Source organism: Macrotis lagotis, chromosome 1 (genome assembly GCF_037893015.1).
Source record: "Macrotis lagotis isolate mMagLag1 chromosome 1, bilby.v1.9.chrom.fasta, whole genome shotgun sequence".
NCBI lineage: Eukaryota > Metazoa > Chordata > Mammalia > Peramelemorphia > Peramelidae > Macrotis > Macrotis lagotis.
In genome coordinates, this window is record NC_133658.1 from 565,257,432 (window position 1) to 565,273,177 (window position 15,746).

Below are 15,746 nucleotides of genomic sequence, written 5' to 3' on the forward strand. Positions count from 1 at the left end.
TGGGCCAATATTACTTATAGATTTAATAACATCTATGGGCTATCACTGCCTTGGTTTCATCTTTATACATTGTTTTGTTGTTTAGTCATTTTAGTCATGTCTTAATCCTTATGATCCCCCTTGAGATATTTTTGGCAAAGATACAAGTGTGGTTTGCCACTTCTTTCTCTGGCTTATTTTATGAGGTCACATGACTAAGTGTCTGAGGTCAGATTTGAACTCAGGAAAATGAGTCTCCCTGACTCCAGAGCCAGCATTTTATTCCCTGTGCCACATAGCTGCCCCAATCTTTGTATTTATAGAACTGAATATGTAGGCTTGGGCTAAGGAAAATCTTAGGCACTGGAGCTGAGTTGACATTTAACAGTCACTGGGATTTATAGACACCTAAAATGATGAAGGATAAAAATTCCCACTATAGTGTTAGTGCTTGATTTGTGCTTGGTGATACTTGTTTGCCCTGGTAGTCAAGGAAGCAAGGTGGGCAACCCCCAAAGTGCTTTACTTCCTCAGGAGGTCTGGCAGGGCTGGGCTTCAGTGGGTCTCAACAATGGTATTGGTATTATCCAGATCATGGGTTTAGATTTGAATCCCAAGGTAATTCTTGCTTCTTGGAGAAACATGAGCTCTCTTGTGGTAGAGTATAAAAACCACTGACTGAAGTCAGAGAACCTGGGCTCAGATTTTGCTTCTGACACTTACTATTTCTGTGACCTTGGACAACACATTCAGCTTTCCAGGGTCTCAGTTTTCTCATTTGTATAATGAGAAGATTGGACTACATAGTATCTTGGGTTCCTTTCAAGTCTAAATCTATGGTCTTATTATTCTTACATAGTGATTTCTAGGTCTCTATGTCCATAAAGTGACTTACTCATGCTGTCACTCTCCTATGGGAATTATGTGCTGCTGAAAGGAAGGTTTCCCTATTTTTATTACTATGTGATGAGTGAAAAATATTTCCTCTGTGTAGTTAGTGCTGAATATACTGTATAACATTGCCATGGCTGGGGTCACTGGTTGACATTTCAAGGAGTAATGGTTCAATATGAATGATGATATCTGTTCACTCTCTGTCCAGTTATGCTTCAGATTGCTTTTTGTTTAATGTTTAAAATTAAGCTCTTTTTTTGAGAATTATTGTTTGCCATTCTCATCCCCTCTCTAATTATCTAAAAAAAAGAAAAATAACAAGTGTTTTTAGATTTCACCTGGAAATAAGGTATAGTATATCTTTTATGGAGTGACTTACGTTACTTGCTCTCTCCTGCCATTTGAAGAGATCCCAAATCCTCGAGTTGACCAGCGTTTATTAACACTTACTTTGTGACAAGTTCTGAGGATTCAAAAATAAAAAACAACAACAAAAATTCCTAGCTTCCAAGATTTAATAATCTAATGGGCAGTTGGGGAAATTACAGTCTCATGGGAGGGAGAAATCTTTAGATTCAGGGAATTTACAATTTATGAAGAGATTACAAGAATATACATATTGAACAATAAATATGACAGGATAGGACACCCTAGCTTCAGGATGTTTATAATATAATGGGGGGAGAGGAACAAGTTTTTTTTATTAAGACCTACTATGTTTTAGGTCTGAGTTAAGTGCTTTACAAATATATTACTCATTACAAGATTACCAGACTATCTGACACATAGATTAATAAATATATTGTATAATGTGATAAGGAAAAGGAAGAGAACTAGACTAAAGTGCTTTGAGAAGATTTGAGGAAAGGGAGATCTGGCAAAAATTCATGTAGGAAATACTGTTTGAGTTGTGTCTTGAAGAAAAGGAAATATTTTAACAGGCAGAGATGGGGTGGAGAATAATCCATCCCAGGGAGAGGGTGGTGACATGAGCAAAAAAAAAATGACACTAGAAGAGAACAAGACAAGAAAAAGGGTAAGCAAGTAATCCTATTTGGCTAAAACATACAGGTTATGAAGCAGAATAATGTCAGTTAAGACTGGAAAGGCAGTCTGGAACCAAACTGTGGAGATTCTTAAATGCCAGGATAAGGAGTTTAAATTTTATTCCAAAAGCAATGGAGACACCTGAAGATTTGAGTGTAGGAGTCATGTAATCAGTGTCACATTAAGAAAATTACTTGGGTATTTCTGTGAAGAATGGATTGAAGACATAATCTACTGAAGTTGAGAAGACAGTTATAATACAAAGATGTGAAGGAGTCTGGCAGAGGAAAGCCTAAAGTGTAGCTGAGGCTTCTGAGTGCCCCACCTATGGAGTTTCAATCCTCACTGTCCCTAGAGAGGCCAGGGAAGCTGACAACTCTTCTCTTCTGTCTTTAGCAAGATAGTATTTTGAGGAAAGCTCTGCGGAACTCTACATTGAATGTGGTGTAGATCACAGGATTGAGGGCGCTGTTCACATAACCCAGCCATGTGGTAGCACTGTAGAGCTCTGGAGGTACGTGGCAGGCCTGGCAATGAGTGTTGAGGATGTGAGTCAAGAAGAAAGGGAGCCAGCAGACAATGAAAGCCCCTAGGTTTCAAAATGAGAAAGCAAACAAGTTAGAACTTTCATTTCATACTTTGCCACAGTATATATCAAAACCATATACCTTTGAATCTTTCAATCTTCTGTCCTTTCCCAAGTTTTTTAGTTCCCAGGTGTCTCTTTACTGGTTCTTAATATCCCTCTGAAGCATCATCATCACCACAGATTCATAGATGTATTGCTATGAGAGACCTTAGGTGTCATCTTATCCAAATCCCCTCATTTTACCGATTAGAAAACTGAGATCCAGGAAAGTTAAGTTTCTTGCTCAATGTCATATGGTTACTAAGTGTCAGAGGTGGGATTTGACCCCAAAGAACCAGGGGCTCTTTCTCCTGTACAATATACTGCTTCTATTATTAAATCAAATGAACATATAAATGAATATGATAATGTTTATCCTTTGTCTTCAAAGTAGATATCAGGGGAAGTGATGCCTCCACAGACACATGAGTTAGATTTGAGTGAGGGGGAGGCTGTGCTAAGTCACCAACCTCACTTTCTCCTCCAGTCATCTGGTTCAACTGGTCAGATATGAATCAGGATGACTAGAGATGACTCTGGAAGTGAGTGAATCAGATAGATCAGTGGATACGACACCAACCCTGGAGTCAGGAGAACCTGAATTCAAATCTCAGCCTCAGATACTTAATACTTACTTAGCTGTTTGATCTTGGGCAAGTCACTTAACCCTATTACCTTGCCAAAAAAATAAAAAACAACAAGATTCACTTGTAAGAAAGTAACAATGAGTAAAATGAAAAAAAGACACATGAAATGAATATATGAATATAATTATATGTTCATCTGAATTATTATCATTTTGCTTGAATGTAACACTTTATTATTTGCAAAGTGAATCTTATTTTGTTTGAATGAAATAACTGGGAAATATCTGGTGCAAGTATTCTCCTCAGTTTACAAAGAAAGATAAGAAAACTGATATTTATAGGTTAAGTGGCTAAGTTAAAAGTTAAATCCACACAGCTAATACTGGAAGAATTAAGAATTGAACTCACATCCTTTGAAACCAGATTTAGTGCTTTTTAGCTTGGTAGTGAACAACTAAGGGGAGGATGATCTTTATTCCCACTAGGTAGTATCCAGTACCTGTATCTTTATGATGCAGGATTTCTATTTCTGATAAATGCCATACCCAGGCAACTCACCCAGAACAATAGCTAGCATCTGGGTTGCTTTCTTTTCTCGAAGTGGTACACTACGGGTCTGCTGGGAACTCAGCCTTAAGGAAGTCATCATTCTGCCATTGCTGAGTTTCCGAACCTCTAAGCCCAGCTTGGGAGCCATGGTAGGGCTGAGCCCTCCCAGAGTCCTCCCATCTCCTTTCAACTCTCCTTCCTCTTCTTGGTGTCCTGGCTTGGGCAATGGGGCATCCTGACAGAAGCTATAGTAACGTTTCAATTCCAGTGCTGCCAGTAGTTTCTCAGATGAGTGGGCTCTTCCTGGAGAGGTGGCCTGAAGATGGGATAAAAGTGAATCTTGACAGCCAGGGGGGTATTCTTTTTCTTCAGAAGGTTCCTATGAGGGAGAAAAATAAATAATAAAAATGATGATGATGATGATGAAAATAATAATTCACATCTATATAGCTTGTTGGAGAAGACAATTTATATACACATTACCTCCTTAGAATTTCCCAACAACCCTGTAAGGTAGGTGCTATTATTATCATCATCACCATTTTATAAGAAGAATTTGAGACTTAGATAGAATGACTTGGTCCAGATTTATAAAGCTAGTCAATGTCTGAGGTAGGATTTGAACTCGTCTTCATGCCTACAAGTCCAGTGTTTTCTTTGTTATCATGCGTAAATAGAGAAGAGGAAGTCATCATAATGTGAAAATTGCTGTGGGAAGAGCCTAGGAACTGGAAAGGCCTGGAAAGAGGCCATAGGATTATTAAGACATTGAAGAGTTGGGAAACAAAAATAGTCCTCACTAAGAACTTTTTCTGTAATTAATGTTTGCATCATCTTCAGCACTAGAAAGTCCTGGTGAATCTAATATGAAGTCTGGAGGTTTTGAATACCTCTGTCTTGTATGTACTCTGAGAGAACAATAAGTGAAATTCCAATCTTTCCATCCCATAAAAATCATAACATGGATGAATACCCAAATTGGAAGAGATTTTAAAGATCATGTACTCAAACATTTTCCTGGAAAAGGTTCTCTTCTATGACATCATTTATGAGGGATTGTCCAGTGAAGGGAAGTTAAGAGTCCCATATGCAAAGGATAAAAACATAGAAACAAAATGAATTATAATAATCTATAAGCAGTTTGAAATAAAAAGACAGGGGATCTCATTACCAATAACCAAGGAAGAATTTTGTAGTGACTTGTATTGATGGTGGTATATTTCTGTTTCTTCCCCCATCTACGTTCAAAGTACAGTCTCACAATGTGTGAATTTGTTGTACTTGACTTTGTACATGTAACTAGGTTTCCTTTCAAGTGTGAAATCAGGCTTTCAATCTTGCCTCCTTAGAGACTTTCAGAGAAAGAACTCTCTTGATTTGAACTGGGATCTCATCTCACCCCCATCTTAAGAATTCATTCACTCCTATGAAATTTTAATCTGTATAACTTCTCTGATTTCTGTTTGCTGTATGCATGGATAAATGGGGTTACTGATCTTCACTATTTCTAGTGGACTTTTATTTTTGAAAGGAACGAGCTAGATTGGATTGTATAAGCTGAGGGCAACCTTTCCCCTTCAGAGTGATCAGAGAAATGTTTTTTTTTTTCTGAACCATATTCATACTCCCAGATCAGCAATATTTGAGATAGATATTTGTAGTTTGACAATTCTCTTGGAGTTAATAAATACTCAGCAATGGCCTTCTCTTGTTTTCTTCAAAGAAGAAATTGTAATCTCCCTTAGAGAGGGATGATCAGATTCCAGTCTTTGCCACCTGGGAATTGCACATTTACACATTTTTAGATAACCCATGTGGACTTACATATCTTGTATATTACAAACCTTAAACATATTTGTTACAAGGTTAACAAATGAACTTTTTCAAGGAGGGGCAGAGTTGGGAGAGAGAATAGTACCATGGAAAGAGTTGCTAAAAAAAAGAGGGAAAAAAGAGAGTCATTTGGCATTTTGAAAATGCATAGAAGAGGAGAGGAAGAAAGCTAGAATGGAATCAAACAAACATAACAGCTTTGAAAGTCACATATTGAATAGAATACATATTTTTAAAAGAAAAGCAAGATGTGTATAACAGAAATTCACAGTTTCATGTTCAACTCTCTTTTTCTGCTCTAATGTGTACATGGAAACGCTCATTTGATTTAGTGTTTAAGTTTAGAGTAAAAACAAAAAAAACCCAAAACAAAGTTCAGGCCTGTCCCCCTCCTAGAAGAGAAGTAAAAGAGGTCAAGTAATGCTCTTGCACATTAGAGACAATAAAATGCTAGTAAGAACAAATAAACCAAAAATACAGAATAGGGACTTCATTGTGAAAGAAAATAGAAAAGAATTTAAAGAGGGGAAGGAGAACTCTGATCATTTTTAACAGTATGAAGAATAAAAGCATGTCATGTTGAAGGAAGAAGGAATGGAAGACCATCATTCAATTGGAACTAAAAAGCCAAAAAACAAATTTGAGGCTCTTTCTCAAGAGGGCAGAACAGTGCTCTAAGAAGGAAACAGCATTATTTTCCTTCCAGAAATATAAAATAATTCCACAGGTGGTGTTAAATGCTAATTAGAAGAAGAAAAGACTTGTGTTAAAAAAGAAAAGAATAGTAGATCAAATGAGATCAAATCATTGAACACCATATAATATATATATATATATATGTATATATATATATATATATATATAAATAAATGTCAACTTTTATCATTAGTGGTGGTTGGTGATTTTTTTACTGAGGGGTACTGAGGTACTGAGGCAGCTGTTTGTCAGCCTGATAGCAAAAATGGAAAGATTTGTTATCTTCTTGGGGGGGGGTGTATCCAATTTATCAAAAAGACTTGTCAAAACAGATGACTACTGCCAACTTTTTTTTTTTACTCCCTTATTTATTTATTTTTCCAATTACTTGAAAAGATAGTTTTCAATATTCATCCTTTTGCAAGTTTTTGAGTATTGCATTTTTCTACCACCCTCTCTTTTCTCCCCCTTCCCCACACCATAGTAGCAAAGAATCTGATGCAGGTTGCACTTGTACAATCGTGTTTAACATATTTCTATATTAGGCATGTTGTGAAAGAAGAATTAGAACTAAGGGGGGAAAAAAGATCATGAGAAAGAAAGAATCATAACAAAAGAAGTTTTTAAAAGGGACCATACTATGCTTTGTTTTGTATTCAGATTCTGTGGTTTTCTTTCTAGATATGGATAGCATTTTTCATAAAAAGCCTCTCAGCATTATCCTTGATCACTGAACTGCTGAGAGGAGTTATGCCAATCACAGTTGATCATATCACAATGTTACTGTTGATGTGTACAGTGTTCTCCTGGTTTTTTCTTATTTTACTCAGTTCATGCAAGTCTTTCTAGGCTTTTCCAAAGTCAATCCATTCATTATTTCTTATAGAAACATCAACTGCAAAAATTATTTCCCAGCTTTCTGAATTCCTTCTAATCTTGGTTGCTTTGATTTTATTTGTGCAAAAAAAATTTCTTTCCCTCCATCCAATCTTCCCCCATTTGTACTTTTCTTTCTCCTTTCCTCTTATTCTTCCTCACCAATGTTTTGATTTTGACTTTTGTCTGCCTCACGCTGTCCTTTCATCTGTTCCCTCTTACTTCCTGGTGGAGTAAGATAAATGTCTAAACTCAATTGGGAATGTATATCATTCCTTCTTTGAGCTGAATCTGTTGAGAATAAGATTTACACTCTCCCTACATTCCCTCTACTATAATAGGTTCTTTGTGCTTCTTCATGTGATACGTATTATCCTCTAATGTCTCCATCTTCTCCTAGTATAATCCATTTTTCAAGTCTTAACTGTTTTATAGCTGTCTTATACCCATATCCTCTGTCAAAGTATACTCTTTTCAACTATCATGAAAGAAGTATAATAGTCAAAAGCCATAAATATCATATCATAATTAATTTATATCTTCACCCACTGTCCGAGTACCTTTCCTCCAGCTATCCCAGTAGAAATACAGCCCTCATCAATTTATTCCCCACACTGTTTGTCTAATTATATTATGTTTCTTTTCAAATGTTTTAAGAAAAGTAAAAGTCTCAAGAGTTACAGGTATTATCTTTCCAATTAGTTTTATTAACTAACATTTGCCCCTTAATCTTATTGAATAACTTTTTTCTTTCCTTTTTTTAATGCATCTCTTGAGTTTTTTATTTAAAAATCAAATTTTCTGTTCTATTTTGGTCTTTTTATCAGGTTTGAAATTCCTCTATTTCATTGAAAATCCATCTTTTCCTTTTGAAAGAATATGCTGAAATTTGTAAGGTAGTTGATTCTTGGTTGCAATCCAAGTTCCTTTGCCCTCCAGGATATCATATTCCAGGCCCTCCAATCCTTTAATGCTGAAGCTGATAAGACCTGATACTGTCTGTGACCCCTTGGTATTTAAATTGCTTCTTTTTTTGGCAGCTTTCAGTATTTTCTCCTTTAGCTGAGAATTCTGAAATTTGGCTATAATATTCCTTGGAATTTTTATTTTGGAATCTCTTTTTTTGGGGGGGGCGATGATGATTGATGGATTCTTTCAAGGACTATTTTTACTTATTGTTCTAGGGACAATTTTTCATGATATTTCCTGCATGTCCAGACTCTTTTTGTGATTGTGGTTTTTAGGTAGATCAATAACTCATAAATTATCTTTCCTGGAACTAATTTTCAGGTCAGTTGTTTTTCCTTAGAGATGTTTACATTTTCTTCCATTTTTTTTCAGCTTTTTGGTTTTGTTTGATGGAATCTTGGTGTCTCATAAAGTCATTAGTTTTCATTTGTCTAATTCTAACTTTTTGGATTTCATTTCCTTCAATTAGCCTTTATGTTTCCCTTTCCAATTGATTAATTTTACTTTTAGATCAGTTGTTTTCTTTTTCTAGTTGAACAATTTTACTTGTTGATGAGTTATATTCCTTTTCCAGTTGGTCGGTTTTATATTTTCCTTTTCTAGTTAGTCAAGTTTACATTTAAAGGAGTTGATGTCTTTTCTCTATTTGGCCAATTTTATTTTTAAAGGTATAGTTTTCTTCAGTCAATTTTCCACAATTCTCCTGCACGACTGTAATTTCTTTTCTCTACTTTCTTCTTCCTCTCCTCTTTGGATTTTAAAATCCTTTTTGAGTTCTTCCAAGAGACCTTTTTGAATTTGAGATCAATTTGAAAATTCCTTTGAGGCTTCACATGTGGACATTTTGTCATTGCTTTCTTATTCTAAGATAGCATTTTTATTATTCCTCTCAGAATAGTAGCTTTTTATAGTTCATGTTTTTTGAGGGGATCATTTTGATAGGTGAACTCTGCTCCTGGAGCAAAGGGGGCACAGTTCCAAACTTTTTGTGCTGAGACTGTCCCTGGCTTAATACTTGCCTATGGTGTTGTTTATGGTATCTTAGGTGCTAACAGTTTGTTCCCTGAATTAATCTGCTGGTTTTACCAGCATTCACATCTCAAACTTTGTCTTCTAAACTGGGTTTGGGTCCATCACTCTTGACCTACTGCACTATTGGTGGGCTGAGCCCAGATCTGAGCTGTGCTGTGGCTAAGAGCCTCCCCTTGACTTTCCAGCTTTCCCATCCATGCCGGGCTATACTCCCCTCTTACTTATTTGAGACAGACCTTTACTGAAGTTCCTCCATGATATCTGGAGTGGAGAACTTGTTTCACTTTTTTCTCTGTGAAAACAGATTCTACTCTGTTTAGAGGCTTCATTTAAGATTGTTTTGGGGAAAGTTCTGGGATCTTTCTAGCTCAGTGCTGCCCTCTTGGCTCTGCCCTGGAAGTCTTTCTTTATGGCCCATTTGTGATGGGTGCTGCCAGAAATAACATTGGAAGATTGTCAGAGATTCTAACATCTTGGGAAAAAACTGAAGACCTCAGGGGCAGAGATGGTGATTTCTTCTATGCTGCCCAGTGAAAGCAAGAATAATCAGACTAGAGAATTAAAAAGGTGGCTAAAGGGATAGTACTGAGGGATAGTAAAATCAGGAAAGATAAATGTATGTGTATGGGGGTGGGGAAGGATATCATTTTTAAAAAAAGATAGATTTATATGAGGAAGTCCAGTAACCAGGACAAACTATATTGAAGAACATTTGGGTATAAATCAAAAGAGGCCAAAACAGAAGTAAAATTGCCACTGCAGTATATTACAAACTTCCTGGACAGAAAGAAGAAAAAGATGAGAAATTCAGGAAATAGATCATGGTCCAATGGTTTATGCAGTAGTGATGGTGATTTAAATAATTTGGAAATCATCTAGAACTCTTTTCCTGCCCAAGGTAGAGTGATGATAACTTTTGAACTGCTTTAATGATAATTTTTGCTTTTAAAAGCCTATTGAAATCTTGAATCTTGCCTTTGTTCTTCATTCTGTGAGCTATTCTTTTCAATTTCATGTCATATGCAAATTTGCTAATCATTATAAACATATCTTCATTCAACACATTGATAATTTAACAAGTTGTCATTTAAAATGTTGTCAAAGTGTCAAAGATGAAACATTGAAACATTCCTGTGTACCTCTCCTCTAGCTAAACATCAACTACTCTTTGACCTGGTCATTTAACTAATTTTGAATCTAATTCACTGTATTCTTATCTAGCTTAATTTCTTCTAGCTGGTACAAAAAGATAACAGGAGAGACTGTCAAATATGTTGCTCAAATCTAAGTATCCTATGTCTAAAGTTTTGTCTCCTAATCTAAATATAAATCCTAAATCTAGTAACAGTATTAAAAATGAATTGACCTGACAAGACCTGTTCTTGGAGTAGCCATTCTGGTTCCTAATATAGAGTAATTATCCAAATGAGGTTCAACTTGGTTAAATATGTTGAGGTTTATTACCCTTAGGTTGACCACTTGATGATAGCTAGCTATGGCAACTTATTTACAAAGAAAAATACAAAATGGTCCAGAGTCTTGTGCAACTCCTACTGCTTCATCAGGAATGAGAGCAGAATGGGAATAAAAAATGCATGTGGTGGGAAGGTCTGGGCATGCTAGATATTATCCAGCATATTATCTGGATTACCTACAACACTTACTTAGTTGTTAGTATTCTCAATATGAAATCATTAATAAGTGAACAATGAGTATAAATACTACAGAAGAAACTAAGTCATAACAATTTTGATATTTTCTCTGTGAATGAAATCAGAAGACATTAAAAAGTTGGAACTAAACAGAAGAATGGCTCACAAGTTCTTGATGTAAGGGTAAATAAAGGAATTGGGAATTGATTTTATTAAAGATCCAAATAATAAATAAAACGCACATGGGATATGGTATATTATAATATAGTATTCATGATAAGCATATGCAAAAAAGACCTTCATGAAGATAACTTTAGTAGGAGGTAGAAAAATTCTGGAATTTAAAAAAATTGGTAGCTTTATTGAAAAGGTGAGCATAGGGGAAAATTAAATTGGGAAGCATGGTTAAGGGTAAGAAATGAGAGATGACAAAAACCCGGAGACTATATAGAAGCATCACACCTACATACCATGAATTCTTTATAAGGAAGAGATGTGGAAGGCATTGAATTTCATGAGCACCAAATAATATAACAAAATATAATTTTAAGAAAACATCTTTTTCTTATGTTTAAAGAATAGTCTACTTACTGTTTTCCCCGCAGTTTCTGATGAAGAGAATCTGGATCTTATTGAGAAATGTCGAATTGCATGTCTCCGCAGAAAGATGGACTAGGGGGCAGAGAAAGAAGAGAAACTCAGCAAATAGGCTTCTCCTAGTTGTACAGCATGGGAATGACATAGTCATTTTTACAGCCTTTGGGTTGAATCCAAGGCCTTCAACTCATCATCTATAGCACCCTCATCAAAAGAAACAATTCTTTTACTTGTACAACCTGGGTCAACCACATCTTTTCTCCAGACTTCAGTCTTCTTATATCCTTCAGTCTTCTAATATCTTTCTAGTGTGGTGAAGCTCATTTTAAGAAAGTAATAATATGCTTAGAAGAGAGTTCTCTGAAGGACTCATTCTTCCTGAAAGGAATTTGCTTTGAGGTACCTCAAGCATATCCTTACCTCAGAGGCCCTTAGAGTAACCCCTTTCAACTAATGGAACTTGATGCCTCTTTTCCCCTATTCCCCTGCCAAAGTCCTGTCTGGAAATGCTTTTCAACTTCAGGAAATATGAAGAGAGAGAGGGGGAGAGAGAGAGAGAGAGAGAGAGAGAGAGAGAGAGAGAGAGAGAGAGAGCAGATAATACTCCCCTTTTTTCTTTCCTAGGTTAGTTAAGAGTGCATCCTTTAATGAAATTTTGCATGTACAACCTATATCAGAGTGTTCACTGCCATGAGAAGGAGGGGTAAGAAAGGAGAAGGGTAGAAAAATGTGGAACTCAAAAAACTTACAAAAAGGATGAATATCAAATTATCCTTGCATGTAATTGAAAAACAAGCAAACAAATAAACAAATAAGAGAATACACCCTTGAATGAATCTAATTCCTTTCCTCATCCCCATCTATTCTATGTTGTTGGTTGTTTTACTCTAACCAGTATGATTTTTTTGTTAGTTTTGTTTTGTTTTTCTATCTTGAGAAAATGGAGGGAGCTGGGCTTAGAGATAACCTCTTAGCCATCTTCTGAGAATTTGCATTTGGTTTTTGTTATTTTTTGCATTGTAATTAGCAATTAAAAAAAGAAATTTATGACATATTTTGACTTAACAAGTACTGCCTAACAAATAGCTATACAAATTCCATCTCTCTTTTTTTTTAATTGTCAAGGTATAGCTCAATTAATTGATAAACAACAAACAAGCAACAAAAACCAAATTTCTGCTGCATCCCTCTTTGTCCTAGTTCTGGTATATTCTCCTTTCCCCTCCTGTCCCCTCCCTTCCCTTTTGTCCCTTTCTTTTCCTTCCCTGTCTTCTTCCCTCTTTAATTTTATGAAAGTGTGGAAGAGAAGAGGTATTAAGCTGCCTATCAAAGTGAAGGTTTACAGAATTATTGTGTTGATCTCATTGCTGTAAGCCTCTGAAACCTAGACAGTCTATAAGCACCATTCCAGGAAACTGAATTGCTTTCATTTGAATTGTCTTAGGAAGATTCTGAAGTTACCTGGTAAGATAAAGTATTGGACAATGAGGTCCTTTCTTAAGCTGAACAGCAAAGGCTTCAGACTCTACTGCAGAGACTGCAACTCTGATGGACTGGCCACATTGTTTCCATGCCAAATAAATATTTGCCCAAAAGTTTATTTTATAGACAACTTAACACACACAAGGTAAGTGCTCATCTGGAGGTCCAGAAGAAGTGATATAAAGATACTCTCAGGGTCTTTCTGGAGAACTTTGGAATGGATTGTGAAACATGGGAGTCACTGGCACAGGACCACCCAGTATGGCATGCCCTCATCAGAGAAGATGTTGTGCTCTATGAGCAAAGCAGAATTTCAGTTCAAAAGAAATGTGAATGGCAAATTTAGAGAAATCTTCATTTGTTCATATGGACTACATGGCTAATAAAGCCTTTCCAAGCTCTTATTGGTCTGATGAGCCATAGTCAGACATACTGTACCTTGAATCCAAGATATTGATGTCACTTTGGTCCTCTTTGAGAATGAAGGACAACCAACTACTCAATGTATATACAGTTCTAGTTCTATAGAAATTACTTTTTTGCCACTGCATGAGTCCTTTCACATTTCCTTGCAGTACTATAATGCACTGACTTGGAGATCTAGGGAAGAATATTAAATTGTCCTCACATCTTATTGGTATGGCACTCACATTCTTGGCATTGTGGTTACATATTTTATACACATTTATGCACAATTCATTTTAAACACCTAAGATAAATGCCTTTCTTGCTTTAGCCTTGTTTATGGTTGTTTCCTTATAAGCTTCATATACCTCTACAAAACATATATGTATCTACATGTGGATATAAACATATGTAGCTTTCTCTATAGATGTATCTCTATGGAAATATATGTCTATATGTATCTATCTTTATCATTTTTTTGTTTTACTGGAATATTCCATTATATTATCATATCATAATTTATCTAGTCACTAGTTGTTGGACATATAAGTTGTTTCTATTTTTTTTGGTCATTACAAATAGAACAGCTGTAAATATTCTTGTACAAACAGGTCCTTTGTTCCTTTTTAGTTTTATGTTTCTTAAAAAAAAGGAATTCTAGCAGAGGAATCATTGAACCAAGAGGTGTGATTAGTTTGGTTACTCTTAATGAATATTGCCTTTGTTATCTACAATGTTTGCACAAGACTACAGTTCAATCAAAAATGTATTAGAGTGTGTTTCCCCATAGCTTTAATAACATTTGGTTTTATCATTCTTTACTATTGTTACCATTCTAGTGGGTGTAAGTTTGTCATAGTTGTTTTGATTTATAATTTTTTATTATTTTTGAAATGTCCAGGCACTGGGACAAGTGCTTTACAAATAACTCATTTGATTCTTACAACCTCAGAAGATAGATGCTGTTATTAATCACCATTTTTAGTGGAGGAAGTGGAAGCAGACAGAGGTTGTGACTTACCCAGATGGTAAGACTCAGACAGTCTGAATTTGAGCTCAGGCTTGACTCCTGATGTCTATGTGGTACAGTGTGATAGAGAATTGGGTTTGGAGTCAGGAAGACATATCTTCCTGAGCTCAAATCTGACATCATACACTTACTAGCTGTGTGACATTGGGCAAGTCACGTAACCCTGCTTATCTCAATTTCCTCATCTGTAAAATGAGCTGGAGAAGGACAAGACAAACCTCCCCAGTGTCTTTGCCAAGAAAACCCCAAATGAGATCACAAAGAATTGAACATAATTGAACAATCATCAACTCCAGACCCAGCCCTCTACTAACACCACCTAACAAAGCGCAGAATGACTTCATTTAGCATTGCCCCTTGGACACTTGTCTCTCATTCCTGGCAGTTTCTTTGGTTTCTTCCATGCTTCCAATGTTCTCCCTCCTCATCTCTGCCTTTTAGCTTTCCAGGCTACCTTTAAGCCAGGAAATTTCATCTTCTATAGGAAGCATTTTCCAATCCCTCTTAATTCTAGTGCTTTTTTAATTGTTGTTCAGTCATTTTAGTCATGTTTGATACTTCATGACTCCATTTGGGGTTTTCTTGGCAAAAAACTGGAGTTTGCCCCATTTCTTTCTCTAGCTCATTTTACAGATGAGGAAACTGGGTCAAATAAGATGAAGTGACTTGCCCTGGTCCAAGACCAGATTTGAACTCAGATTTTCTTGATTCCCAGTCTAGTATTCTATTCACTATGCCACTTTCCCTCTATTAATTAATTAGCTTGATTATATCTATTTTTGGTTGTTCTTTTCCCTTATTAGATTGTGAATTACTTGAGGGTAGGGACTATCTTTTGCCTCTTTTGGTGTCCCTGCCCCCCCAGCACACAGCACAATGCACAGTGACTTAACATATACTAAGGGAATAATAAATGTTTATTGAAAGATCGACTGAAGGTCGATCTACTTAAGGTCATCTACTGCCAGTAAGTCTCTTCGGTCTTCCTGACTCCATACCAGCACCTCATCCCATTGTGCCACCTAATTGTGAGAAATATTGAGGAGTTTATATTATTATATATTGAGAGGGAATATGGTATAATAGTTAGAATTACCAAAATTTAGGCTTAAATTTAGCTTCTGACACATATGACCTATGAGATCATGGGAAAGTCACAGCCTCAATTCAATTCAACAAGGACTAAGCTCCTATTATTTGCCAGACACTGGTGGAAAAGAGCAACAACTGTTTACCTCAGAGAAGCTCTATTTGACCAGAAGAAAACAACATGAATTCAATGAATACAAAATTTATTATAAATAAATGCAAAGTCATGGGGTGGGGGAGGAAGAGAGGTGGCAACTGGGGGGAACCAGGAAAATGTTGTTGTAAGAATGAACATTGGAGCTGAACCTTGGAAAGAGAGAGGGATTCCAGTCAGTGGAAAATGGGGAGGAGAGCACTCCAGGCTTGGAAGGCAACTTGTATAAAGAGACAGAGGTGAGAGA

The 15,746-nt window shown here is 36.1% G+C and overlaps 1 protein-coding gene across 1 annotated transcript in view; it reads right to left on the reverse strand.

The window, feature by feature from the left end:
- Window positions 1-1,614: 1,614 nt before the first annotated feature.
- The window catches only part of DRD3 (dopamine receptor D3), a 75,070-nt gene continuing 60,938 nt past the window's right edge, over window positions 1,615-15,746 (reverse strand). Inside the window, exons 6-8 of the mRNA XM_074214558.1 lie at window positions 11,334-11,414; window positions 3,694-4,063; window positions 1,615-2,509 (exon numbers count right to left, since the gene is read on the reverse strand). Coding sequence (XP_074070659.1) covers window positions 2,313-2,509; window positions 3,694-4,063; window positions 11,334-11,414 — 648 coding nt within the window. The 3' untranslated portion in view covers window positions 1,615-2,312. The remainder of the gene's footprint in view (window positions 2,510-3,693; window positions 4,064-11,333; window positions 11,415-15,746) is intronic.